The sequence below is a fragment of the Chlorocebus sabaeus genome, chromosome 12 (genome assembly GCF_047675955.1).
Source record: "Chlorocebus sabaeus isolate Y175 chromosome 12, mChlSab1.0.hap1, whole genome shotgun sequence".
Taxonomy (NCBI): domain Eukaryota; kingdom Metazoa; phylum Chordata; class Mammalia; order Primates; family Cercopithecidae; genus Chlorocebus; species Chlorocebus sabaeus.
Genome location: NC_132915.1, coordinates 99,834,444 through 99,862,366, shown reverse-complemented (window position 1 = coordinate 99,862,366; position 27,923 = coordinate 99,834,444). Strand labels below are relative to the sequence as shown.

At 59.6% G+C, this 27,923-nt stretch overlaps 2 protein-coding genes across 7 annotated transcripts; one reads left to right on the top strand and one right to left on the bottom strand.

The window, feature by feature from the left end:
* The first annotated feature begins 448 nt into the window (after positions 1-448).
* NR5A1 (nuclear receptor subfamily 5 group A member 1) lies at positions 449-26,769 on the top strand. Of its 6 annotated transcripts, none has more exons than XM_008006277.3 (7): positions 449-637; positions 4,450-4,566; positions 4,640-4,781; positions 7,148-7,773; positions 14,558-14,677; positions 16,509-16,656; positions 25,009-26,769. In XM_008006277.3, exons 2-7 carry the CDS (start codon positions 4,465-4,467, stop codon positions 25,254-25,256), a joined length of 1,386 nt encoding a protein of 461 aa, XP_008004468.1. In that variant the 5' UTR covers positions 449-637; positions 4,450-4,464; the 3' UTR covers positions 25,257-26,769. The 6 variants fall into 6 exon arrangements, with proteins under 6 accessions (XP_008004468.1, XP_008004469.1, XP_072878016.1 ...); XM_008006278.3 differs by lacking the exon at positions 449-637 and adding an exon at positions 650-928; XM_073021915.1 differs by lacking the exon at positions 449-637 and adding an exon at positions 2,534-2,643.
* On the bottom strand, positions 935-4,466 carry LOC140713121 (uncharacterized). The gene is made up of 4 exons (XM_073022230.1): positions 4,070-4,466; positions 3,044-3,585; positions 2,551-2,973; positions 935-1,612 (listed from the first exon to the last, which is right to left on the bottom strand). The coding sequence occupies exons 1-4, from the start codon at positions 4,464-4,466 to the stop codon at positions 1,085-1,087; spliced, it is 1,890 nt and encodes a 629-aa protein (XP_072878331.1). The 3' UTR covers positions 935-1,084.
* Positions 26,770-27,923: the final 1,154 nt, after the last annotated feature.

The window sequence follows — 27,923 nt, the reverse complement described above, 5'->3', positions numbered from 1 at the left end:
GTCAAGTCACCATGGCGTTGCCTCCACACCAGCCTGTCCTGACTCCACTCCAATGTCCGGGCCGGGCCAGATCATGCCGGGCCAGGCCCCAGGGAGGTAGCCATTCACAAGGAGAGAGGCCAGGCGGCAGGCTGGGTGGGGGAGCAGCCCATAAATCAGGCCCCACTCCCACCCGGTCGCTAACAAGCAGGGCTGCCTACCCGCCTCTGTGGGGTCCCTGCCTCTGGGCTCCCACAGCGGGCCTGGAACAGCCAGCTGGCCAAGGCCTCCGCAGTGCCTTGGCCTCCGCCCCCACCCTCGGCCCCCAGATAGATAGGGGTATTTTTTTTCTTTTAGGAGAAGAAGAAAAAAATAGACGTAAATGAAGAGAAACACCAACAAAGAAGGCGAGAGGCCTGCAGAGTCACGTGGGGGCAGAGACCAATTGGGCCTCTGGTGGCCCCCCCACCAGGGCGGGGAGGAGGAGGAGGACGGACGGACAGGGCCAGCCTGCCGTCCGGCTGCCGCCCGCGGTGGTGTGAGGGGGTTTCTGCGAACCCACAGTTGCCACCGCCCCACCTGGGCTGCCGGAACCTCCCCCTGGACCCTGGGTGCCCACTGCCACCCTCATCCGGCGTGAGAGCGCTGCTTCCGCTCCGTAAGTGAGGGCCTCGGCCCAGGCCTCTAATGACCAGCCTCCCTCTGCAGTGCCTCCTTGCAGCCTTGGCCGGCCACCGCCTGCTCTGCTCAGTGACCAGTGCCCCCTGCTCTGGGCAGGGAAGGGGCCAGGGGTCTCCCAGACTCACCCTCCCACCATGCTACCCCCTCTTCTTCCCTGGGCTGCCGATGGGAGGAGCCAGGCCTGTGACCACAAGCCCCATGGAGGTCCGCTGGTGTCCCGCTGTCGCTGACCAGGCATCCACCAGGCTGTGTGGGTCTGAGCCTAGAGGTCTGTGTGTCAGGAGGGCTCTGGGCCTGTCTTGGGGCTCTGTACCCTGCCTGAGGGTCTGGGTTGTCTCTGTGGCTGTCTCTGAGTCTTGCTGTGTATCCGTGTGTCTGTCTCCCGCGTTCATCTATCAGCCTGGGTTCTGCCGCCAGGCCAGGTCTAGGTCCGCAGGTCTAGGTTTGCCTCCCTGGGTGGGTGGATGAGGGACCGGAACTCCCCAGGTGGTGGGCTGGAACCTGGAACCTGTGGGGGTGGGTGCCTCGGGGCCTGGAGTGTGGAGGAGCCATGGGCTCCCAGCCGGTGAGAGTAGAAACCCTGGGAGAGAGGGAGTTGGAGATAGAGGGAGAAGGGCCTGAGCCCAGCCCCCACCCCACCCCATCCGGGCGGCTGGGGCCTGTGCTTCCAGCACCAGGATTCCAGGAGGCCTCCAGTGGGCTCTACCTTAGAACAGCCGACTGGGGCACCCCAACCCATCATCCACCAGCACCCTTTGCTCCTACAGTCACTGTCTGAGGGCTCCACTGTGGTGGGGAGCTGTTCAGAGGCAGCAGGGACCCCCACCTCTAGCTCGGGCAGATGCTCTTGTTTCTCAGGGGTTTGGCGGCGCAGGCGGTACCTGTAACAGGGTCTCTGGCTCTTTCTTCCCTCCTCATCCAAGATTTTTGCATGGAAACCGCAGTACCCCATCTGTAAAACCAACATTTTCCACTTTATGCACGGAGAAACTGAGGCTCAGAGAGGCGAAGTGACTTGCCAGGGCTTGCACAGCTAATCTGCGGGTTCTGCTCCTTCTGTGGGGTGAGCCAGCTGAGTGGGGTCTGCGCGGGGGTCTCTGGCCACAGTTCGCAGGCCCCAGGCTCAGCTCCGACCGAAGCCCGAGGCCTCTAGGCAGGCGGGAGCCCAGATGGAGCCTTTTGGTGGGTTGCGCCGCTGTCAATGGAAAATTGCAGTATTTTCCTGCTTGAAGATCGCGGCTTTTTGGCCTCATGGTCCTGAAACTCTCTCAGACCCCAGGTGCCAGGGGTGGGGGGAGGCGGGATGCGGGCAGGCCCCTTCCTCTCGGGTCAGTTTCTCCAACTGAAAAACAGTGGCCCCACGGATGGTTCCTAGCCCAGAGCAACTGCTCGGCCAGTGGGCCGGGAACCCCTTTGTCCCCAAGGCAGCCCAGCGCTTTCTTCCTTGCCCCACCCCTCGTGAGAGCTCCGAAGGGAGCAGCGGGGCCCTGCCTCCGGCCTCCTCTCCCAGCTCCTGCGCCCGTAAAGGCTTTGGGTCCTCCCTAGGCCTCAGGCATTGGTAAAATGGGATTTCCACGATTCCCGTTTCCAGCCCAGCGAACTGAGGCTGGCGAGCAGAAGGGTTTCGCCTCAGATCTCCCCAGCGGGGCGCCACTGAGCGCTTCCACCAGGCCACGCGCGTGCTTTGCCCCTACTGCTTGGGTTCATCCTCACGACCCACCCTTAGCGAGGAAGAGCGGTCATCTACCCACTTCACAGATGCAGCAACTGAAGACGCAACGGGCAGAGAGCTGCCGCAGGCTCGAGTGAGGAGACTTGGCGGGGCCCATGGGAGAATCTGGCTTCCACCCGTGAACCTGAGCCTCGGCCACTGTAGCCACTCGCCCTTACCCGCTTCCACGCTGCAGTGCGACCAGCAACCCGCGTGGCATTCGCCACGACCCAGCTGGGTTCGCAGACAGGAGCTGCCTCTTCCCACTGCAGGCGGGTGACCCGAGGCCCCCAGAGCCGAACACCTGCCCAGATCGCGGGGCACTCGGGCTCCGCAGCTCTCTGGCCGCGCTTGGGATCCGGGGAGCAGGACAGGGGCTGGGGAGTGGGGAGGATGAGAGCGAAGACTGGAGCCGGGCTGCGGAGAGGGTGCCCGGCGCGGGCCGGGCTTGGGGGGAGGACGCGGCCGGGCCTCCGCCCCCGGATACCGCAAGCGCCGATATAGAGGGGCCGGCCCCCGGCCCCGGCGCGGCGGGTTGGCTTGGGGCGCGGTGGCGGCGTAGGGGCACGGGTCCCAGGTGCGCCTCGGAGCGGTCCCGGCAGCTGTGGCGGGGGGGACGGGGAGGCAGGAGGGGGGCGGGGAGACGGGAGGGGGGAGCTGAGGCCCCCGCGCCGCCAGCCCAGCGCCCCCGCCTCCCCGCCCCCGGCCCGAGCGGCCGTCATCGCGGGCGGGCGGCGCTGCGCCCGGGTGCGGCTCCTCGCCGGCGGCGGCGGCGCGGCCGGGAGGTGCGGGCTCCGCGCGGGCGGGACGCGGGGCGCTGCTGGCGGGAGCGACCAGGTGGGCGTCGGGCCGGCCGCGGCCGCCGTCGCTCCCTCTCTCGCGTCCCGGGCCCTGGCTCCGGTCGCTTCCCTCCTCAGGACTTCGCCTCTTCTCCCGAGGCCGCTCCCCCGCCTCGGGCTCGGCTTCCCGGAGCCCGCCGACCCCCGCCCGAGGTCTCCCCGCCCGACGTCCCGGTGGCAGCGGCGGCTCGGGCTGTGCCTCCTGTTGCCGTCGCTGCCGCGGCTTTGTCTCTCCCGGCGCTGGAGCCCCCGGCGGCTCCGCGTTTTCGGGCTCTTGGTCCCGGCGCCGTCGTTTTTCGCCTCCTGCGGCCCGGGCCCCCGTCCGGGTCCGACCCCGCGGGGCCTCGCCTCGGCGCTTGGGCTCCCACGCGTCCCCTGTCCCCGACCCTCGGGCTGGGCACCTCCGCCTCCAGGTTTTCTCTCCGTGTTTCTATCGCTCTCCGGCCTCGTCTCTCCCGGGCTCCTCTCGTCTCGGCGTCTCTGTCTCTCGTCTATCGTTGTGTCTCTGGCTCTGCGTCGGTCTCTCTTGAGTTTTCTCCTTGGGCCTCCGCTGTCTCTCCGAGTCTCTGATCCGATCCCCCACCCCTCGTTTCTCTCTCTCTCTCTCTCTCTCTCTCTCTCTCTCTCTCTCTCTCTCTCCCCCCAGTCCTCCCAGTGTCTCGTCCCCGCCGGGTTCTCTCCAGCTCGGCGTCTCTGTGTCTGTGTCTCTGGCACTCTCGGACTGGCCTCCTGTCTGCGCCCCGCGGAGTCGGTCGTTGTCTCTTGCCAGGGTTTCCGCCCATCTCTGTCTCGCCCAGACTCTGTCTCTGCCTCCTTCGTCTCTGTCGGGTTCCCAGAACACCCAGGCCGGGCGCCCTACCGCTCCCTGGTCCCCTGGCGTCTTCCCGGCGGCTGAGCCCATCTCCTTTTCTCAGAATCGGGGTTTTGTTCTCAGACAAACGAATCCGAATCGAAGCGCATCGAATCCGAGGGCCCCAGATCGGGCGCGACGGGGTCCGCGCGGGAGGAGCCCCCAGGCGGGGCGGGAGCGCGGGGCCTGGGCGGGGAAGGCCGGACGCGGGGACTGCACCGGGCCCACCCCGGGACGCTGCGCGGGGCGCTCGGTGGGTGCCGGCGGCAGCGCCTGGGCGCAGCGAGGGGATTACGCGACGGACCGGCGACAGCCGCTGGGGCGGTGGCCGCGGGGACCCCAAGCTGCCGGTCTCCGCCGGCCCGCCCTGACCCGCTGTCCCTCCGCAGGCGGACGCCGCGGGCATGGACTATTCCTACGACGAGGACCTGGACGAGCTGTGTCCCGTGTGCGGGGACAAGGTGTCCGGCTACCACTACGGATTGCTCACGTGTGAGAGCTGCAAGGTGAGCCGCGGGCTCGAGGTAGGGGTGCGGCGGACGGGCGCGGCGGGGCCCCGCTGACTCTCAGCTCCCGCAGGGCTTCTTCAAGCGCACGGTGCAGAACAACAAGCACTACACGTGCACCGAGAGCCAGAGCTGCAAGATCGACAAGACGCAGCGCAAGCGCTGTCCCTTCTGCCGCTTCCAGAAGTGCCTGACGGTGGGGATGCGCCTGGAAGGTGCGCGCCGCGCGGGCCTGGATCCCTGACCCCTGACAGCCTGAGCGGGTAGGGGGTGGGGGTGGGAGAGGGGCTGAGGGGATAGCATCATTGGCCTTCGGGAAGGCCCCTCGTGCAACATTAGGGCCCAGTCGCTGCAAGGGAACCGGGCGCTGGCGCTGGCGCTGGGTGGGCCTCTGGCCGGGAAGGGACTCTGGCAAGGCCAACCTGGGTTGGGCTGAGAAGTATCCGAAAGTGAACCCTATGGAGATGACCCTTTCCCCAGCCCCTGCCAGGGCCCCAGCACAGGGTCTGCAGAGCTCCTCCCTCTGTGAGAAGGTCCCCATCCCCCCAACAATACCCAACCCTAGCCAGCAGAGGCCAAGTCCCAGTGCCAGCACAGCACTGTCAGTCAGGCTGGGTGACACTGGGCAAAATCCTTAACCTCTCTAAACTGCAGATTCCCCATCTGAAACATGGGCTTGGTGGGATGCAGTGGCTCATGCCTGTAATTCCAGCATTTGGGAGGCTGAGGCAAGAGGATCACTTGAGCCCAGGAGTTTAAGACCAGCCTGGGCAACATGGAGAAACCTTGTCTCTATAAAATACAAAAAAGTAACTGGGCATGGTGGCATGTGCCTGTAGTCCTAGCTCTCAGGAGGCTGAGGAGGGAGGATCACTTGAGCCTGGAAAGTCGAGGCTGCAGTGAGCTCTGATCACACCACTGCACTCCAGCCTGGGCAAGAGGGAAAACCCTGTCTCAAAAAATAAAGACATCAAAATAAAAAAGAAAGAAAAGAAAAGGCAGAAAGAGAAAGAAAGAAAAGAAAAATGGGCTTAACGGCAGTGCCTTCCTCCAGCCAGCGAGTGTGGGGATTGGTGTAGTAAAGCTGAAGGTGTCTGGGCGTTCATCCACAGGCTAGCTGTCAGGCCCATGAGGCTTTCCATTAGGATCTGCCCGCCACCGCTGCCCAGCCCCCACACATTCAGCTGCCCATCTGCTTGTCTGTCCGTCCATCCAAAGGGCTCTCTGGTTTATTCACTCAGCCAGTGAGATTCCTTCCCGTCATGTTCTTAGCCGGGCCCTGAGGGGGCCAGGCAGTGGGGGACACTTGAATTGCCCCTAAGGAATGCAGGCCCCTCTTTGCCTCCCTACCCTCAACCCCAGCTCTCAGTCCAGAGAGGAGGAGAGAAGTTTCGGCAGGAAAGATTTGAGCTTCTGAAGGTGGCTGGCCATTGGACTGTGTGCTGAACAGGCAGTGGTTGATTAAGGTTTTGGAACAGTGTAGAAAGCCCCAGGTGGCTCTGAGAGTGGCAGACCACATGCCCTGCCACCTGGAGGAAGGACCCCTGGATGGGAGGGGGACATCCTATCCTGTCCCCAGAGCCCATGCCCCTAGCGCCAGGTCCCGAGGGGGCCAGAGATCTGGCTGCTGTGGGCAGCAGAAACTCCCATGCAGCCTGGGAGCGGCACAGGGCTGCCCACCCCAGGGGGAAGGCAGATTGGCCAGGTGGCCCCCTAGCCATCATCCCTACTGAGCACCACCCCCTCTCTCCTGCTCTTTCCCTTCACCCAGAACCCAGGGTGGGGCTCTGTCTGAGCAGGCGCTGGGGGCACACTCCACCCGCAGAGATGCACCTGTTGGTTCTGGCTGATGACACATTCCTGGCCTGGCGGAGGAGCTTCTAGTTGGCAAGAGAGGTCCCCTCCCCCAGCACAGAGCCTTGGCCAGCTCTAAACTGGGCTTCACATTCACAACCAGTGAAGGACACTTGAGTCATTTTGCAGCTGGAGCTCAACAGTCAGGCAGTCAGTCAACAAACAGCTGGACCCTGGGGCCAGTGGTGAACAAAGCTGACCAGGGTCCCCTTCCGGTCACCATCTCCCTGCCAGGCCTTGCGCTAGGCACCTGAGCCCAGAACTGAGCCTGCAGGAGCACATGGCATGATCCACTCAGCATGATAAGAGTGGGCAAGGACAGGGCACCTGGGGCAAGGACAGTAGAGTCCGTCTGGGTGAATCCAGGAGTGCTTCCTGGAAGTAGTGACATTGAGGCTGGGTGTTCAGCAAGCTCAGGAGAAAAAAAGTTTTTTGAGTCAGAAGGAAAATGAAAGCAGGGTGGAGGAGGAAGGAGATGTGTCAAACAGAGGAGTGGAGGTGAGTTAGGTGGAGTGGAAGGAGAGGGGTCTTAGCACGGATCGCCTGAAAAGCTGAGCAGGGCCTTGAATGCCAGGCAAAGACTAACTTCCCTTGTGGTCAGTGGGAGCTATGAAAGGATGTTGAGCAGGGGAGAGAGCGGTCAGATTTGTTCGGAAAGAATCTGTGGTGGGACAGCATGGGAGGTGGCTTGGAGAGGGTGAACCTGACCCTCTGCCCCTGCCTACAGCCGTGCGCGCTGACCGTATGAGGGGTGGCCGGAACAAGTTTGGGCCGATGTACAAGCGGGACCGGGCCCTGAAACAGCAGAAGAAGGCACAGATTCGGGCCAATGGCTTCAAGCTGGAAACAGGGCCCCCAATGGGGGTGCCCCCACCACCCCCTCCTGCACCGGACTATGTGCTGCCTCCCAGCCTGCATGCGCCTGAGCCCAAGGGCCTGGCCGCCGGTCCACCTACTGGGCCACTGGGCGACTTTGGGGCCCCAGCACTGCCCATGGCTGTGCCCGGTGCCCATGGGCCACTGGCTGGCTACCTCTACCCTGCCTTTCCTGGCCGTGCCATCAAGTCTGAGTACCCAGAGCCTTACGCCAGCCCCCCACAGCCTGGGCTGCCATACGGCTATCCAGAGCCCTTCTCTGGAGGGCCCAATGTGCCTGAGCTTATCCTGCAGCTGCTGCAGCTGGAGCCAGATGAGGACCAGGTGCGCGCCCGCATCTTGGGCTGCCTGCAGGAGCCCACCAAAAGCCGTCCTGACCAGCCGGCGGCCTTTGGCCTCCTGTGCAGAATGGCCGACCAGACCTTCATCTCCATCGTGGACTGGGCACGCAGGTGCATGGTCTTCAAGGAGCTGGAGGTGAGTCTCTCCTCCCACCTGGCTGGCCCTGCATCATGGTCCTCCCGGCTGCCCAAGCCTTAGCCCAACTGTCCTTCGGATAGGGCCATCCTGCCCACTGGCTTCAGGCAGTAGCTGGGGAACCGGAGGCCACCCTGGGGACATTAAGGAGCATTTCCACTCCATCACAGCCTCTTGGGTCCCCGCTCCCTCCCTGTCCTTCTCTCCTCCTTGAGCCTCTCACAGCCACTGCTGCTTTGATCTCTGCCTGTGTCTCTTCCTACTGTCTCTCTCCCTGGCGGGCTGTCTCAGCTTCTTGGTGTCTCTGCAGCTCCTTCATTCTCTGGGGCTCCCTGTTCTGGGGCTCTTTAGGTACACATTTTCCTCATTCTCTGAGACGCTGGGCTCCCTCAAAGGACTAGCTGAGTCCTTGGGAGACTGTCTTGTCTCCCCAGCCTTCAGCCCAGTGTTGGGAAGGGGATCCGGCCCATCCTGTCCTCCCATTCAGGGAGGCTGCCAATCCTTGCCAGCCTCCAACGTCACACACAGATGGGGGCTCTTAGTGTTTTAGAGTTTGGGACATTTGTGGGCCCTTCTCCTTCACAGCTGAGGTGAAAGATCCTCCTGCCTTTGCAAATCTTGTGTTTGCTGGATGGTCGTGTGTGTGTGTGTGTGTGTGTGTGTGATGTGTGTGTTCAGGGAGCTAGGTGGGTAGGTGGGTGAGGGATTCCAGGGTCTGCCACTGATCTTCCCTGGAAAGGCAGCCTTCCTCTATGGCATGGCCTTCTTTCCCCCGGGTTGAGGTACCCGAAGCTACAGTAATCAGGAAAGCAGCAGGAGAAACTGAGACAAGACATAGGAAAGAACTTCCCAGTCTTCCCACTTAGTGGCTTGAAGAGCCTGAGGCCCCAGAACTGCCCCTCCAGTGCCCTGGCTCTCTGAGACCTCCCCAGGGGCCCCCCCAGCTGGCCAAGGCCTGCCCTTTCCTGGCCTGGATTCAGGCACTCTTTCACCCAGGGCTATCGGTGTTTGGCTTACCCAGGCTGCCCCCCTGGCTGTTCTGGGGCTGGGTGTAAACAGCAGAGCCCATTGCCCCCCTGCTGGGGCCACTGCAGCCTTGAGCAGCATTGTCAGTGCTGACGCCACTTAGGCCTGGGCTTCCTCCAGGGGCATGAGGCCGGATGGGCTGGGGGCACTGCCTGCCCTGGCTGGTAGGTCGGGAGTGGGTGCTCCGAGCCCTAGGGGCATCATGGGACTGGGGCCTGGGCCATCTGGGAGTCGAGGATTGATGGTGGTGGCTACTGTTTCCACTGTGGAGGGCCTGTCATGGCTGAGGCCTGGGGATGTACCATGTGTCTGTCATGGGGTGGGCTTCTCACCCCAGCCCCTTCTCACCACTGCCTCCTGTCTGGTCCAACCTAGTGGATGAGGCAGAAGGCAGGGTCTTGAACACTCCCACCTACCTTCTGCTCATGGCTGGAGGCCCTGGTGGGGATGAGGACCCCAAGTCCCTTAGGTTGGTTGCTAGCTTCCCTCCAGACTTCCCATGTACCCCCTGTGCAGAGGGGAGGAGGAGGAGCAGGGCATTCCCAGCCTTCCAGAACCCTGGATTGAGGGGCAGGGCACTTCCTCTGGCCGCCTTCCTAGTCTCCCGGGGATTTTCACGCAGGATGGGAAGGGCTTTTGTCCCAGCTTTGCTGAGTGTTTTTTCCTGCTTCTGGCTTCTCCGTGGTCCAAACCTTCCTGCTTCCCCTTCCCAAAGTCTTTGAATTGAGCCTGGGATTATGAACAGTGGTCACCAGCTTCTGTAAAGGGGCCTTGCAGATAAATACCAGCCCAGCCCTTAGAGCGCCTCTCGTCAACCATGTGGAAGTTCTTTTCCACTGGTCCAGTGGGCCCTGGGCTGGTGTCTCTTTGCAAAGCCCAGAGGTGAGGAGGCAGAAAAGTGGGAGGGGTGTGCGTGACTCTGGTGTCCCTTCTGGCTGATCATTCATTTCCCCACCTCCAGACAGGGCACATCTTAGCAGACAGAAGAGGGGGCTCTCTGGCTCTGAGAGTGGAGCAACCCTTGGGCTGGACACTGGGGACATTAAAATCATCTGGACCCAGGAAGCTGCCAACCTGGAGGAGAAGTCAGACATGCACCGAGATAATGCCAGTGTGAGGTGCCCAGGGCTCTGAGAGCCACAGAAGAGGCAGAGGGATCCCCGGGGGGAGAGCAAACAGCTCTAACTAAGGAAGTCAGAGAACAGTTCTGTGCCTTTCTAGAAAGTAGAGAAGGTTCAGGGGATTCCAGGCAGTGGGCACAGCAGAGGCGAAGGCCCCGAAATGTGAAGAGGCATCATGTTCTGGGAGTTCCAATGGGCCTGTGAAGCAGGGCTGGAGATGTTGGCAGGGCCAGAGCAGAGCTTGGACCAGGAGTGGGTCCTTGGGCAGTGGGTGATGGATGGCCTGTCGGGGCTGGCTGGGGCTCCAGGTTCTGGGTCGGGGAGGGGCTCCCCTGACAGAGCCTGGACTCTGAGCAGAGGCCCAGTCAGCCCTGTGATGCTGATGACATCTTGCTGCTCGGGGGGAGTCCTGGAGTCTCAGCTGAGCTCTCAGGGGTACCAGGGGCCCGGTTTTGTCTGATACTGGGCTCTAAATGCCCTCTTGGGATCTTTCTCCCCCATCTTCTTTCCCAACTGGGATGGGGGTCCCTCTGTCTCTATTTTTCCATCGCACACAATCCCAGCATGTTAGATCCGATAGTGGCACAGAAGTGACTATCAAAGACTAGAATCACAGAGGCCTGTTGTCAACTTCCAGCTCTGTCGCTTACATGCTGTATGATTTTGGGCAAGTGACTTCACTCCTCCGGGCCTCAGTTTCCTCATCTTGAAAATGGGAGGAGTTGAAATAATGTCCACCCCATTGGGCTGTTGTAAGGGGTTAGTGAGCCAGGACAGGGGAAGAACTGAGCGCGGGCAGTTTACGAAGTGGGGTCACAGCGCCCTTCCTCTCTTCCCCTTAGCCGCACTGTTTAATGCAGGCCTGGGCGGGGAGGCAGCAGGGAGAGACACATTGGACCCAAGCTCCTCTGAGCGCACAATTGTTCCGGGACCGTCTTAGGGCCACTTTGTCCTGCGCTTATAAAGCAACTTTTTCCCTGCAAGGTGGCAGAAACTCACCTGTACCTACTGCTTGGTGGGCAGCAGTGTCCAAGGCCCAGGCAGTCAGCCTGTCTGATCACCTACCGCAAAGGACAGGCTGGGAGGATGCAAGGCAGGACCCGGGGGACAGCAGGGACCAGGAGTGCCCAGTGACCCATCTTGACATCCGTTCACCCTCAACATCCAGCTCCGAGGCCCCCACTGACAGCAGATTTAACTGCCCAGATAGACGGTTTCATTTAAGCGGCAGTGACTGTCAGTCTTGGGCTGACAAATGACACCTCACTGACCACTCGGCCGGCAGAGCACGGCGGCCAGCCCGTGGTGTGTCAGCCACCAGAGAATTACACAGCCTGCCGGCCTTCACAGCCAGACCGATCGGACCCCAGGGGGCTCCAGAGGGGCCCTGCTGGGAGGGAGGTCAACTCGGCACCCATAAATACGTGGTCTTCAAGGCAGCCTGCAGAGCGCCAAGGCTCCAGGAAGATTTGTGGCAGTCTGGCAGGAGGGATGGATGGCTGATGGGCCCAGCAGACAGGCCAGGCTGGTGGAGACCCCAGGGCTAGGGCTGCAAATGTCCTTGTTCCCAGGGTGGCAAGGAGGCCTGAGGGTAGAGGAGCCTTTAGCGTAGGGAGGGACCTTCGGAAAGTGAAAACCAACCCTCTCTGGTTAAAGGAACCTCTGAGCCACCTGCTTTCTCATGCAGAGGGGCTGGCAGCTATGGCGCTGTGGTTTTCTTTTAAATAAAAAGAGGGGTGTGTGTATGTGTGTGCATGCGTGCATGCATGTTCTTATCTGTGTGGGGAGTGTTTTGGAGTTTGGTGTCTTTACGCATCCATCTGTCCACCCAAGGAAAGCAGTGAGTCAAGACCTGCTTGGCCAAGGGGCAGGTGGGATCCCAGCCAGGCAGCATCCACGGAAGAACCAACAGCAGGTCCACCAGTTCCCACACAGCCCAATGTGTTCTTATGTTTTAACCAAAAAAGAGAGAAATTATATTTCCTTCTTCACAGAACAGGAAATTAGGGTGGAGGAGGCATGGTGGACGATGCATGGCCGGATGGGGACTCGAACACAGGGCACGGGGCACCAAAGCCTCAGCGACCATATTGCAGCTCTCTGCCCCTGGCACCCCTATCAGTCCCACCGGGCAGGCCTGCCCCATCCAGGGTCTAAGGTCTGGGTACAGAGTCTGCTCCCAGGGCTGGGCCAGCCGGGTCACCGTGACCCATCTGCTTTTGGCCTGAAGCGTGGCTTATCTCCTCATTCTACCCCTTATCGCTCCTCCGCCACCTCCCCACCCCCTTGTGCCTTCATTCTGGGCGCAAGGGTGTCTGTTCCTGTGGGCCTGCGAGGGGCGGGGTGCCAAGCCTGGCCCTGTGCGACCACCTGGGTGCCCAAGATGGGCCTGAGTTTTTCCTGCTGCCAGTGTGACCCCTGGGCAGGCCCCTCCTACCCGGGTCTCAGGAGGTTCCCAGGGTCCCCAGAAGTCCTGGCCGGTAGGAACCTCTGGGCAGAGCCCAGCTGCCTGAAGCCTGAGTGTCACCTCCGGCAAGGCTGTGTTTCCTTATCTGTAATGTGGGCAGAATGTCAGCAGGGCAGGGGTGAGGTGTCCTGTACCGCACTGGGCACCATGTCTGGTAATAGGTGCTCTCTGAGCCTTGGCTCCCTCCTGGAAACCGCAGCTCCACGGGGGCCGGCACTTCCATGGAGAGAGACGGAGATGGCTGAGTCAGCCCCTGCCCAGGCCTCAGTCTCTCCTGGACCCTCCCAGCCAGGACTGAGCCTGGGGGCCTCGGCTGATGGTAGGGGCTCTGGGAAGAAACTTTTGCTGGGAGCTGGAGGGAGCTCTGGACCCAGAGGTGAGGTGGGGATGGAAGGAACGGACATAGGCCTCCCTCTTCTCCACCACGTGGGCCCGGAGGCCGGTTTGTGTGCAATTCCTGACTTTTCCCTCTCCTTTTCTCCCCCTCTGCCTGCCTGAGGACACAGGCCCTAGGGAGGCCCCAGGAGAGAAGGGGAACAGAGGGGAGGGGGGAGGTTTCTATCTCCTGTTCATTAGGCTTGGGCCAGCTCCCCTCTGACTGGGAGCCACCCCTAGGTGGGGAGTGGCCCCTCTGAGCCCCTGGCCCCAGGTGGGGAGTGATCCCTCTGCACTCTGTGCTTGTCTTGGGGAGAACCTTGCCATTCATCAGCCACTTTCTAACCCCTGCTCTGGGGCCCAGAGAAGCGCTGGACACCAGTTCTGCCTCTCCAGATCTCACAGGTATTGGCGAAGACAGAGGCATTTAACTGTTGCCATGAGATGTTGCAGATTCTGCATCCAGAGAGTGGGGAGGGCCTCGAGGAAGGAGAGGGATGAGGTAGGGATTTGTAGAGGAGGCAAAGACGCTTCGAGAGACCAGGAACTCCTGGATGGCAAGGCGGGTGAGTGACAGGTCCTCTTCCACAGCTAGTGGTTAAGAGCGCAGATCTGGAACCAGACAGAGCTGTGTGGCCTCTCTGTTCAGTTTCTTTTCTCTGTCATGCGGGTGGTGACTGTACAAACCTCGCAAGGCTGTAGGGCTGCGGTGGAATGACTGTTAGCTGTCATGGTTTGCATTCGTCACAGGGCACGGCCTGGGAAGGTGCGCCGGAAGTGTCTGTTGGGTCGCTGGTGGCCAGTTGAGGAGTGGCACAGGCTGAGAGGGATGGGGCTATGTCTGCCCAGGCCCATCTGCAGTGCCCAGTGTGCTTCCGAATACCCAGAAGGGCTCGTTTTGTCACAGTGGAGATTGTGGACCAGGAATGCCAGCCGTGGCCCTGGCCTGGTCCTGCCTCTGTGTGATCCTGGGAGAGTCTCTTGTCCTCTTCGGGTGGCAGATTCTTTAGTTGAAAAATAGGGATTGGGGCCAGGGGATCCCTGGCTCTGCTTCTGAGTCCTGCAGAGTCAAAGGACACTCCAAACAGGGACTGCCCCTGCCCCTGCACCGAGTGCCTCTGGCTGCAGCCTGGGCATTTGGAATTGGCCCCTTGTCACTGTTCGTTTCTGCTTCAGGTGCCAGGCCATTGCCGCCCCCCTGCCCATGCCCTGGGCCTGACCGCAGGCCAGGTGGGACCTCCCTCCTTCTCCTGAGCCTGAGAGCTCTGCCTAGGCCTGGGGGGAAGCCCTTGGTTTCTTCCTCGTGGCTTCTGTCTGAGCAGTTGGGGCTGCCAGAGGTGTAACTGACCACAGGTTTTTAAATGGGGACAATGTTAAAATTAATAATAATCTTGCCATGCATTTGTAGGAGTCCTTTGCAGAGTACCTCCATGGACATTAATCACATGTATGGCGTACCTAACATGTACCGGACTGTCCACTCAGTACTTTGCCCACTGTACAGATGAGAAAACTGAGGCACAGAAGGTTACCAGGACTTATGTAAAGTCATACCGAAGACAGAGCTGGGGCCTGAAGCCTGGCCCATTCAAGCCCCAAACACCCCTTTGTTAACTGGCCAGACCCCTGTTGCACTTTGATAGCACAGACATTCGGGTAGATGGGCACAGAGAGGTTAACTCGCCCGGGCCACACGCACCGGTTGGGTCTCAGTGGGAGGAGAAGGGGTTAGAGGAAGGTGACTGGACCTGGACCCTGGCTGGAGCCCGGCCCCCCGTGTGCCTCTTCCTTCCAGGTTGCCGACCAGATGACACTGCTGCAGAACTGCTGGAGCGAGCTGCTGGTGTTCGACCACATCTACCGCCAGGTCCAGCACGGCAAGGAGGGCAGCATCCTGCTGGTCACCGGGCAGGAGGTGACCAGCCCCTGGGCCCCGCCCCGCCCCTGGGCCCCGCCCCAGCCCCGATGTGCACTTCCAGGATTCAGGGCCTCGGAGAGGAGGACCCAGGCCTCTCGGGGCTCGCTCTGGGCACCCCGATTATCAGCCCTTTCCCCACGTTCATGGGGCACCCACTGGCCTGACCCCTCTGCGAGCAGCCCTGGTCCAGGCTTGAGAGGCGCCGGCTGCTGGGAGCCCTGCTCTTGGGGAGCAGCTCAGGGGGTGTGAGCATGGTCAGAAGAGGTTCATGGAGGAGGATGTGATGGTGGTCCTGGGTCTGGAAATAATCCACTGGAGTTGGCTGGGGAATAAGCGGTGAGGGGGGCAGTCCTCACCTCCGCCACAGGCTCAGAGAGGGTGGAAGCGTGGAGCCCCCAGGCCCTGCTGGTGCTGGTATGGGGTGGCATGAGGTGACAGACCAGAGAGGCTGGAGGGTTGCTAGGGCTGGGTTAGCGGACAAAACCTTGCAGGCCCTAAATCTTGAATGAATGAATGAATGAATGAATGAATGAATGAATGAATAGGCAAAGGGCTCCTGAGAGTTCAGAGAATTTGGGCCCCTTAGAGCAGGAAATGAGGATCTGGGAAGTAGAAAGTCCAGATGCATCAGGGGTCCAGGGAGAGCTTTAGGAGGAGGAGGGACATGGCCAGGTAGCATCTGAGGAGGCAGGCAGAGGGGTCAGGATGGGAGGTGGGGGCCAGGGCGGAGACACAGGGACACAGCCAGGGAGGAGGACTCACCTGGGGAGACAGGCTGTAGGGAAAGAGAGGGAGGGAGGGAGGCAGAGAAGGGAGTTGATGGCAAGGGTCCAGCCTGCTGGCAGGAGCGTCACTCCCAGGTGGGGACACAGGAGGGACCGTGGGGTCGGTGGGTGCTGTGGGGTGGGGGAGACAGACTCTGCTCACTGCTCCAGCCCCCCCAGACCCTGCTCCTCATCTCCAGCTCTCGCCTCGGTGTCACAGGCCATCAGGGGCAGGAGGACAGGATGGGCAGCACTGGTTCCAAGAGGGTGTCTCTGGGGCTTCCTGTGGGCGCAGGTGCCTGCAGTCTCCATTCGGTGTGAGTGTCGGCGGCCACTGAGTCTCTGTGGCCATGGGAATGGCCTGTGTGTGTGTGCCTGCCTGTGTTTTATTGTGCAAAATCTCCACACACATCGGTGTGTGGGTGTCACTGTCTTCCCATCAACCCGTAATTGTGAACATATACATGGGCGTGTGTGTTGCTGTAAGTGTGAGCATACAAGGGCGGGTGTGGCCGTGTGCACATGTGTGTGCCTTCACTTCACGGAGTGGGCGACCCCATGAGTGCGCTCGTGTGTGTGTGTGTGTGCGCGCGCGCGCACGCGCGCGCGTGAGACTCTGGGCTGAACTGTGACCCAGCATCTAGGTGTGAATGTAGGGGTTCTGGGCAGCCACGTGGATGCGTCTGTGTGTCCCTGCACAGGCCTGCCCTCCCCTGACCCCTCCCCTCCCAGCATGTAGAGGGCCCCTCTGAACTGCTGGTGCTACTGGGCCTGGTGCTGCGGTTTGTGTGTGAAGGAGGGGTGGACGCGGGCAGGACGTGGGTACCCTCAGCTCCAGGCCTGGCGGGTTGAGGACAGCTCAGAAGGGTGGTCCCGACAGGGTCCCCGGGGCCGCACAGATGTCACCCGTGCCTGGCTTGGTGCCAAGGCTGGGCCCTCCTGACCCCAGCCCATCTGACCTGCACCTCCAATACATGCCCTCAGCCCTCTATCCACCATCAGAGAGCCCCCTGCCTGGACCCATGTCCTCTGACTGTCCCCTACCCCGTGCCCTCTGCCCCCAGGTGGAGCTGACCACGGTGGCCGCCCAGGCGGGCTCGCTGCTGCACAGCCTGGTGTTGCGGGCACAGGAACTGGTGCTGCAGCTGCTCGCGCTGCAGCTGGACCGGCAGGAGTTTGTCTGCCTCAAGTTCATCATCCTCTTCAGCCTGGGTGAGTGCGGCTCCGGTGACAGACAGGCGGAGACAGCCAGGGGCGGGCGGGTGGGAAGGTGGGTGAGGCTGGAAAGGTAGCCCTGCTATGGCCACAGTGCCCACGAAGGAGCCTCAGGGGAGAAGGGCCCCTCCCTTACTCATTCAGTGAACAAAGGTCTGAGGGCCCCCGGCCAGGGCCTGGCTCTTAAATGGGGACGGCTCCCCATCTGGTGGCCCATGTGACTTTGGGATTGGTATTCCAGGCTCCTGGGGTCCCTGTTTTCTCTAATTCCTGGATCTAGGGATCCCCAGTTCTGACTGTAGCTCCTGGGGGCCCGGACCCCTTTGCCCATGCACGCATGCATCCATTCATTCACTCTACAAACAGGCACTGAGCAATTGCACCGGAGAAGGCACTGGGAATACCGCTGTGAGCAAAACCCCCAAAGCCCAGCCGTCGTGGTGCTGACCTTCTCTAGGGGGGATCATGAGCATAATACGATTAGGAAGACGTAGGTTCCTAACACGATTAGGCAGGCATAGGGGGACAGTTGTGACCAGTGCTAAGGAGGAAAAGAAAGTGGAGGAGAGGCAGAGAGCAGTCCCGGCCCAGTCCAGCCCAGCCACCCACCCCACTCCCCAAGCACCTAGGGGGGTCTCCCTCCCTTTGCCCTCCTGACCCCAACCCTGTCTGGGCACTTCAGTCTGCACCCTCACTCCCTGGCAAGCCATCACCAATGCCCTCCCCATACCCGGCGATGCTGAGGACATAGCTGTCCCTTGCCAATCGGGAAGAGACCTGCAGCCTGGGTGGTTAGGGCTGAGACAGAGAGATGGGTGTGGCTTAGGGAACCCTGGGTGGGGAGCAAGAGCTCTTTCTGGAAGGCTTCCTGGAGGACGGACATCTGAGCAGGGTTTTGGAGGATGAATAGGAGTTTTCTGGGGGATGAATGATTTTGCAGTGATGCAGATGGGATGGAATAGAGATGAGTGAGTGCTTCATCACCTGGAGAGGCGGCAGGATGAAGATATTGTCTTGGTGGCTGGCATTATAGTCACAGTCTGGGAAGGGCGTGCCTGCCAGAGAGAAGGAGGAGTGGGGAGTGTTGCAGAGGCAGAGGGGATTAAGGAAAAGTGGGAAGCCCAGTGCTTGGGTGGGATTGGTGACATCCTCCATGCCATGCGGCTGGGTGCGGTGGGCTGGGTCTCCTGACTCTGGCAGAGCAGGCTGGTAACTGGAGGGCTTATCTGCAAGGCCACCTTAAGCCACCTCTCAGGACACCAGCCAGGGTTCTGCAGGAGCTATGGCCTGAAATCCTTGCAGGAGCCTCAGGGGCCCAGACCCGGTTGGCTGCAGCTGGGGAAGCTCCCTCCTACCTCTGCCGGCAGCAGCACCTTACCCGCAGCCTGCCAGACTCAGCAGGCTGGCACAGGATACAGTCACAGACATGCGTGGTGGGGGTCTGTGTGGTTGGGGCATGGAACCTGCAGGAATTACGCGAACGTCTGTCTCTGTTTCCGTGCATGTGTGTGTGCTGGCATGTGTAAACGACGAACTTTCACACGCTTGTGGTTTAAGTGTTAGGCTGTGTGGAGAGTTTGTGTGTGATTGGGGAGGGGCCAGGAGATCTGGGAACATGAGGAATTTGTGGCGGAGAGTGGTGCTTGGAGGCACCTAGAATTGGAGTGTGTGTCCGCAGGAGTCTGGGTGGTTTGTAAGGTGAGAGTTCTTGACCTGGCTGCCATCACAAGGCCACTGGGAGGGCCCTAAGGAGGGGTGGGTGGAGGGTGGGCTCTGTCTGTCCTTGGGTGTCCCCTGAAAAGCCCCCAGCCCCTCTTCCCACCAAAGCCCTGGGCATAGCTCTGGCCGCCGCTGGGGGTGAATCCAGGACTCCTCCTTCTCTGGGGCTTAAGGAAGATGGCAGAGCTGATCCCACTTCTCTTGGGTCCAAGTGTGGGCGTGCTCAAAACTGGAAGTGCCCCGCCCTAATGTCATGCTGGTCATCAGCTTTTTTTTTTTTCCAGATGCAGCAGCTGAGGCCTGAGAGGTGGGGAGAGGCTCCAGTGCTGGGCTGGGACAGGCTGAGTTGCGGGGAGAAGGGTGTGTGTGTGCGCACGCGTGCTGTGTGTGTGAGAATCAAGGTGGCGCAGTGCTTGGGAAAGGAAACTAGGTAGGGATGAGGAGTAGATTCTAAATCTGGTCTCTGGTCTCTTTCTGGCTGTGTGCCGTTGGGCAAGTCACTCCCCTCTCTGAGCCTCTATTTCCCCATCTGTAGAGTGACCCTCCTACTAATCCCTAACTTGTTACAAGGATTGAGTAAGAGAATTCCCCAAAGTGCCCAGCGCTTGGCTGAGCCCTGGGAAGTATGTGCCAGAATTGTTTTAATCAAAATCACCATTATTAAGTTAGTGTGCATATGCATAAGTGAATGAATGAAGTGAATGAATGCTCACAGTCTCTATCTTTATCACCGGCTGTGTGTCTGGCACAGTGCCTTATCTTTCCGCACGGGAACATGGGTCTGGCTGATGTGGGTGGGTGAGCCCTGAGCCCAGCAAGCCAGGAACCTGGTGAGGTTGCGGGTACCAGAGGAGAAACAGGAGGAGATTCCAGGACCCCAGCTGATGGCAAGCAGTGAGAAAGGGGTGTGGGGGGCCGCAGAGGCCATTGGCTGGCCAGCTCCAGGTTGGAAGAGGAACCCCATCAGTTCAGTGTGATCAGGGTTGGGTCAGAGAGGAGAAACCAGCACCACCTGGCTATCAGGGAAGGCTTCTGGGGGGTGGGGGCTCTGAGCTGGGCTTAGCACTATGAGTAAGAGCATTCTGGGTGAAAAAAAAAACAAGCGGCATTAATGGCTTTCCAGATTCAAGGAACAGCTTGTGCAAAGTTCCGGGAATCCTGAAAGTTCTGTGTGGCTGTAGGGGTGGGGACGGGGTGGGGAGGAGGCTGGCGAGGGGACAGGAGCTGAGCTGGGAAAAGCCTTGAATGCCGGGGCCTGGTACCTTGAACTTTCTCTTGGGAAGGACTTGAAGCAGGCAGTAACATGATGAAATTTGCATTTTATCAAGATCCTTCTAAGTGCAGCATGGGAAAAGGATGGCAGGCAGGCAGCCCAGAGCCCTGGCAGAGGCTAGACCTGGAGCTGGGCTGGAGCAGATTCCAGGGTCTGGAGCAGAGGGCTCCTCTCCTGATCCCACCCAGACCACCAGAGCTGGGGCTCCAGGGAAACTGGGACCCGGAGAGGGACCGCCGCTTGCCAGCAGACCTCCAGCTGGCGCGCAGGGCGTCCCCTTCGGGGGCGGCTCCGCCCTGGGCCGGACAGCGTGGCTGTGAGTGCTGGTGTCCCTCCACCCGCCCCACCGCCCCACCGCCCCACCGCCCTGCGGCTCACTCAGCGCCTCTTTCGCGCCTGCCTCTGCATAAGGGTGCCATTTGGTGTCTAAATAGCCGTCTCGGGAGGGCGCGGAGGCAGGTAAGGAGGTTTAATTAAAATTAGTGCCTCTCTCCTGGCAATCACGGTATTTATGAAGATGGGCCCGGCTGGCATTGTTCTGCCGAGGACTTAATCGAAGCTTAATGGATTGACCTAACATTCGATTTCCTGACTTCCATTGAGGCGGCGGCAGCAGCATTCCCTTAAGCGTTTGCAATTTACCCACTGCTCCGCGCCAACAAAAGGCGGCCTGAATAGCAGCCCCACTCGAGGGGCCATTGTGCGCGGGGGCGCCTGCCTGAGTTACCGCTATTGGGACAACATTCTTTATGCCTCGCTGGAATGAAAGGATTATTCAAATATTCAATTAAACCATGAAAAGGGGGCTTTTCTGAGAACCTGGGGGCCCCCAGCTCTGCAGAGCTAGCGGGCTGCTCTCCGAGGTGGGGGCGCCATCTCCCAGCTCCCTCCCACCTCCGCCTCCGAGAGTGCTGGGAGCTGAGCGGGCTTGGGGAGCGCAGGCTCCTCTCCAACATGCCCGTCTCCAACCTTCGGGTGCCTAGGGCCCAGAGCTGGGCATGCAGATGAGAGCCAGCCCCTGGCCACCCTGTGAGGCAGAGACGAATTTGCCCCTGTCGTGCAGATGACAGGAAACTGCAGCTCAGAGAGCGGAAGTGACTTGCCCAAGGTCACCCAGCTGGTTGTAAAGCTGGGATCTGAACCCCTGACACATGAAGGGGGCGTCTCCAGGTTTGTTTGACCCCTGCTCCCGTGTCTGCTGGAAGAACGGTGTGGTGTTCTGTGGGTTCCTGGCACCATCACATCTGTTATCCGCTGGAATCTTCACAATGATCTCTTTAGAGACTGGGAGTCCAGGGAGGCTTGGGGAAGGGGAGGGACTTGTACAAGGTCTCCAGGTGAGGAGGAAGTCAGGTCTAGAGCCCAGAGTAGCCTCTCTGGGGGAAACCTAGGACCCCAGGGATGGGGGCTCTTGGACAGAACTCATGGATTGCATGGGACATAAAGTTATGTCCAATCCCACAGGAACAGGCATCCCAGCTTGACCCAGCTCCTGGGCAGGGGGCCCCGTCCTGCTTGCCTATCCTGGGAGACTTGGGCTTTGGTGTCAGAGAGACTTCGGTTTCTTTTTTTTTCTTTTTTTTCTTTTTTTTTTTGAGACGGAGTCTCGCTGTGTTGCCCAGGCTGGACTACAGTGGCGCGATCTCGGCTCACTGCAAGCTCCGCCTCCCGGGTTCACGCCATTCTCCCGCCTCAGCCTCCAAGTAGCTAGGACTACAGGCGCCCGCCATCACGCCCGGCTAGTTTTTTTTTTTTTTTTTGTATTTTTAGTAGAGACGGGGTTTCACCATGTTAGCCAGGATGGTCTCGATCTCCTGACCTCGTGATCCACCCGCCTCGGTCTCCCAAAGTGCTGGGATTACAGGCTTGAGCCACTGCGCCCGGCTGAGACTTGGGTTTCAATCCAGACTCTAGCACCTTGTGTGTCTTCAGGGGTCCCTGGTTCCCTGAGCCCTGGGGATGCGCTGCCCTGCCTGTCTGGATGTCTGCTGAGATGAACTGAGCTGGGTGCAAGGTGTCTGGGGGCTGCCCAGGAAACTGGATCTGGGCTTCTGGACTGTAGCCGCGGAGGCTCCCTTAGCGACTGTGCTTCCCTCCCCCAGCCCTGTGGCTGACCTCTCCGGGGCAGTGGGGGTTTCCAGTCTGCCAAGAGCTGGGAGGCCAAAGTACTACTGGGGGTGGGGGCGTCCCTGAAACCTGTCCTCCTTCTGCACCCACCCCCGCACCCCGCTTCGGTGTCCCTAGCGCAGTGCTGCTGAGAACAGTAAATCCCGGTAAAGCCGAGGCCCTGGTCTTTCTTCCCCAGCCCCCTCCTGCCCCTGCCCCCACTGCGGCGTCCTGGCCAGTCCTCCCCCCTCCAGCTGCTTCCTCCAGGACCCTTTACTGATGTGTGGCCTTGAGTTGGTCCCTGTCCCTCTCTGGACCCCGATGATGAATTGTCAGAAGAGAATGTCAGGAGACTTGCTCAGCCCAGGACAGTGGGGAGTGAAGGCAGATGGGACGGGGATGGGGCCAGCAGGAGCCCAGCTAGGTGGCATGACTTCCCATGACCTTTGAATATGTCTGGGGCAGGCCAGGCTAGGGAGTAGGGCTGCTCCATACAGTTGGGCAGGTCATTCACTGCACAAGAGCACCTGGGCCAGGAGGCATTGGGGTGGATATAGCAGTGTCTCTCTGGACAAGGGGGAACTTCCATGTAGTTGACATAAAGGTGCCTTAAGGGTTAATGGTGACCCTGGGGAAGTGATCACTTCAGAGGGGAGGATGAGGAGCCCGGGCTGGGGTGGGAGGATGGAGGCCAGGTCCTGCCATCCGCCCCCAGGCCCAGCTCGGGTTTCCCTAAATCCGACTTTGGACAACACAGGCCTCAGCAGGCGCGCTGGGGGCGGCCAGGGATCAGGGTTGCCAGGAGCGTGGCGCTCTCCTGGCGCAGAGGGTGTTAAGGGGGATTAGGGGGCCAGGGCTGCACATGCTGCCTCTGGACGCCCCCGCAGCTGCAGGGCTGGTGGTGATGGGGTGGAGGAGAAGTGGGTGGATGACCATTTTCTGAGCCACTGGTCACCCCATCCCAGGCAAGGTCAGGCTTGCATCAGATGATTTTGAGGCCTGGGGACAGATTCTGTGGGTTCCTGCTGACCCTGCGCCCCCAGGCTGGGCACCTGCTAGAAATGCTGCCCAGGAGCTGAACGAGGACTGCAAGCTGTGAAAGGAACTTGGGTGACAAGAAACTGACCCAGACTCTCCCTCTCCAGGGAGGAGGAAGGCTGGTCAAGTCAGGGCAGGGCAGGGAGCACTGCACCTCAGCGGCGGCTGGGATTTGAACTCACGTTTGCCTCACTCCAAAGACATTTTGCTTTCTGTCTCTTCACGGCACCTCACCTCGGGTGTGGGGGACACATCAGTTGCACTCCTCTGTTTAATCACTGGTGCACGCAGAGCCACACCCCTCCACCCCTCCCCAAAAGAAGCCCTTCCTTGATGTTTAATGCGGGTCGTCCTGTTTGCCCCTATCTTCCCACAAAGCACATCTGCTTTGTGTACAAGCTTTATTTTATTTATTTATTTATTTATTTATTTATTTATTTATTTATTTATTCCTTCAGAGACAGAGTCTCCCTCTGTCGCCCAGGCTGGAATGCAGTGGTGCAATCTTGGCTCACAGCAACCTCCGCCTCCTGGGTTCACATGATTCACCAGCCTTAGCCTCCCAAGTAGCTGGGATTACAGGCACGCACCACCATGCTTGGGTAATTTTTTTGTATTTTTGGTAGAGATGGGATTTCACCACGTTGGCCAGGCTGGTCTCAAACTGACCACAATGGATCCACTTTGGCCTCCCAAAGTGCTGGGGTGACAGGCATGAGCCTCTGCACCTGGCCAACAAGCATTTCTAGTTTATGTACATGGTTGAGCTTTATTGATCTCATCCTGACCTCCCTCTGTGATTTTTGTTTTCCACTCAGTCCCAGGCTTTTAAAGACACGTCCCTTTGCCCTGCGTTGTGTGGGCTTCCTGCCTTCTGCCTACTGCACGCAACTCCTTGGGGGTGCAGCCACCACGTGGCCATCCAGGCCACCTCCTCGCCACCACGAGCAGAGATGGCCCCTGACTCATGAGCTTTGGCTTAGGATTTTTTGACTTTATGGTCCTGCAGAAATTGAAAAACACGCATTGGGCAGAAAGCGTGCTTGGAGTACCCACATAATCCCTTCTGGTTTGCGTTTCCAGCATGGTGTTCAGTAAACTCCAAGAGATGTTCAACGCTTTATTATAAAATAGGCTTGCATCAGATGATTCTGGCAACTCTAGGGTAATGTGGTCTGAGCACATTGAAGGCAGGCCAGGCTATGATGTGCAGCAGGTCAGGCGTAGTAAGTGCTTTTTGACTTATGATATTTTCAGCTTGCGATAGGTTAATCAGGATGTCAACCCGTCTGCACTCCTGCAGTGAATGCGCATGTTCCCCCATGGCCCCATAAGAGTCCTTCCCCGGGGTACTGGATCCTCTCTATTGGTCATAGGGGAGACTAAAAGAACATGCCAGCTGTCCTGTAGAATGGGGCCACCAGTCCTCATGTGTTGCAGCATGAGATGGGATCCTCCCACCCCCAGGGCACCTCTGTGGGTGTGGTGGTGATGGGGTGACAGTAGTGGTGGTGGCAGAGTGGGAATGTGGGTGGCAGTGGTCATGGAGATGAGGCATCAGTGATGATGGAGACAAGATGGCTCTGATCGTGCCAGGGGGATGGTGTTGGTTATGGCAGCAATGGTTGGCCATGACGGCGGTGAGAGCAGCTCCCATTGTGATGGCATTATTGTGGTGCCAGCTAACCCAACCCACTGAGCTTCTCACGTGCCAGACACTGTTCATCAGAGCACTTTGCACACAGCAGCTCCCTAAATTTTCAGGACAATGTTGTGAAGTTGGTACTGTCATCACCCCCATTTTACAGATGGGGAACCGAGAGGTTCAATAACTGCCCAGGGATCCTCCCAGGGAGGCTGGTGATGGGCTTCATGATTCTTGTTCGTTGTGACCACAGTGGTGATGATGATGGCAGTGATGGTGGTGACAGGTGACTGTGACTGGGTGGTTGATGGTGGCGGTGGCCACGTTTATGAAAAACACAGGCATGTGGGTATTGGTGACGATGGTGGTGTTTGTCAACCAGGGTGACAACAATGGTGATGCCGACACGGTGACAATGGGGAGATCATGTTGCATGGTTGATGGTGGCAATGCCCGTGTCTTTGGTGGTCGTAGGGAAGGTGGTATTGGTGATGCTGGTGACAGTGTTGGCCCAGTCCTGATGGGCATGGCTGGTGAGGCGATGGTGACCGAGAGCCTACCTTTGCAGATTTGAAGTTTCTGAATAACCACACCCTGGTGAAGGAAGCTCAGGAGAAGGCCAACGCAGCCCTGCTCGACTACACCCTGTGCCACTACCCGCACTGCGGGGACAAGTTCCAGCAGCTGCTGCTGTGCCTGGTGGAGGTGCGGGCCCTGAGCATGCAGGCCAAGGAGTACCTGTACCACAAGCACCTGGGCAACGAGATGCCCCGCAACAACCTGCTCATCGAGATGCTGCAAGCCAAGCAGACTTGAGCCTGGGCCGGGGGCGGGGCCGGGACTGGGGGTGGGACTGGGGGCGGGGCCGGGGCAGGGCCGCAACCACTGCCGCTGGCTCCACATGGTTCATTTTCTGATGCCCACCCAGGAACCCCAGCCCCGTCCCAGAGGCCGCTGCCCCTCAGTTCTGACACTGTGTGTTTGGGAAGGTGGGTGAGGCTGGGCAGGGCTTGGCGGAGGTGGGGTGGCCACTGGCACTTGCCTGCTACTTGGAGTGCCCCAAGGAGGTGGCTGTTAACCACCCCCTCCCCCGCCCCCTGGCTCCCAGCTCCCTCCTGGAGTCTGAAGCCTGCAGGTCCGGAGAGGAGGTTCGGGATTCCCTGGTGGGCCTCGATGTCCCTTGGATCAGAGGTCATCCCTTCCTCCTCTCCTGAAAACAGAGACAGGGAGAAGTTGAGCAGGTATCAACTGGGGGAGGAGAGAGGGTCTCCAGTGTTCCCCCCAATAGAGACCAGGAAGGAGATCCTCTGTTTTGTAAACTAAGGATAACCGAGTTTGCTAAATTGAGAGGGGCTATTGGGCCCTAGAGGACACCAGGAGACTGGTTAGGACAACAGGACCTCCCTAGCCCTTCTACCCCAGCTGACCTCTGCAAGAGGGAGCGTTGATACATCATCGGGGGAAAAAACTTTGCTCCAGGCATCCCTGATTCCCTCTCCCACCTGGAGAAGGTTTGGTACAATCGACATCCTAGCCCCACCCAGAGGTGGCCCTCCCAGGCTGGTATTTATCTGCAAGGTTGGAGTCAAGAGGTTTTTTCCTCCCTTTTTTTGTTTTTAAGCTTCTAGACACTCCTTGAAAGGTGTGTGTGATGGAGGGAAGGGGACAGAGTTGAGGACTGAAGCTGGGGCTTGGGGATTGCCACTAAGTACAGCTGATGGTTTCTCCCCAGACACTCGCCTACCAAGTACCCTTGGGGTGGTGCTGGGTCTTTACTTCTGAGCCCCAGCCCCAATCCAGAGAAGCCCTGTTGCCCGCCCTTCACCCACTAGGTGAACAGCAGGATGCCCCGTTGGGGGCTTCAAGTCTCTGTGGGTGGGAATGCAAGTGAACTTGGGAGGGGCACGGGCCTGTAGATCAGGGAAAGCGCTGTTGATCCCCTTTCTGTGGCTCCAACCCGTTGCTGCAAACCCATGAAGCTGGCCCTCAGCTCCCTGGCCTCCTGCCCTAGGTCATGAAAGACACTCCCCAGGGCAAAGCACCAGGGAGAGGCCTCAGCTGTCTCCTGTCCCCGGCTGGGTGCCTGCTGTCCGTCCTGCTTTCATGTTACTGTTGCAGCTTGTGCTGAGCCTGCCCAGTTGGAGGAGACTGGACACCCCTGCCTCCTGCCTCCTGCCTCCCACCACCCTGTCTCAGTCCCCACCTCTGCCCCCTGAAATGTGTGCCCTTGCCAAGGCCGGAGACCCATAGCCCTGAAACGAGAAGTGCCCTTAAGAATCACCCCAGCCCCCGCAGCCCTGGAATAAATTTTGCAATTAGTTTCCAGCTACTTTTGCCTGTTTACATTCTGGGGCCAGAGCAGAATGACTCAGGTGGTTCTGGGCGGTCTAGGGTGGGGCAGCACTCTGACTCGGATGGAGGTGGCACGCAGACCCTCTTTGGTTCAAAACTCTGAGGAGGCAGGTGGGCTGCGGGGCTGGGTGGGGGGACACGAGGCACGGTTGAGGTTTGGGCCCCACCTCATCCCTGGCACCCTGAGGCACTGGGAGACCCAGGGGATGCTGTGGCTTCTCTACCTGTTGTACCCTGGCCATGCAGGCTCAGCCCCCATCTTGGGGCAGAAGGAGCAGTCATTTAAGGGGCACCTGCTGTGTGTCACCCTCATCTCACGGTCCCTGCTGCATTCCTGCAAGGCAAGGGTTATACTCTAGGAAGGGAAGGCACTTGCCAAGGGCCCATGAACCACAGACCTGGGAGATCAGACCCCTCAGAGCCCTGCCCTTTCCTGTCTCTCCCACCACATCCCTCACAGATTCCTCCCTGGCCCCACGTGGTGGCGGCAGTGAGCACCGCCACCATCTGAGGCTTCCTCCGCTCCAGGACCCCTGCCCAGCGCTTCCCGCCTCATCTGGTCACACTGACTGCTCTTTGAAGCCACTTCTGTAGGTTACAGATGAGGAAACTGAGGCACAGAGGGCCGAAGCAGCTTGCCCAAGGTCACACAGCTAAGAGGGGCACAGCCACAGTACAAAGCTCCGTTGTCCTGATCCACTTTGATCAACTTGACTAGTTCATGTCCAGGGTCACCCTCAGCCCCCCGATGCTTCATGCAAATTAGAAAAGCATGTCCCCTCTAGGGTGATGTAGCCCTAGGCACACAGCTTGGCAGTGGCTTTTATGCAAAGAAAAAGGTGTCCCTCTTCTTCTTGGCACTTGCAGATGCCCTAGTTCCTGCCCTGGGCAATGTCCAGTCTTGTAGGCGGAGACTATCTTAAACTAGACTGCAGTCTGATGTGATACTTCATATGACAGACAGACAAGATGAGGAAGTGATTGACCCTGCTCCTGGGAGAGATGGGGGGTCTTCGGAACAGGAAGACTTTGTAGTAGAGGTGTCATCCAAATTGGGTTTTGAAGGATGCCCAGGAGTTCACCAGCTAGATAGGAGGTGGGGACAGTTCAGGCAGAGGCAACAATGTGAGC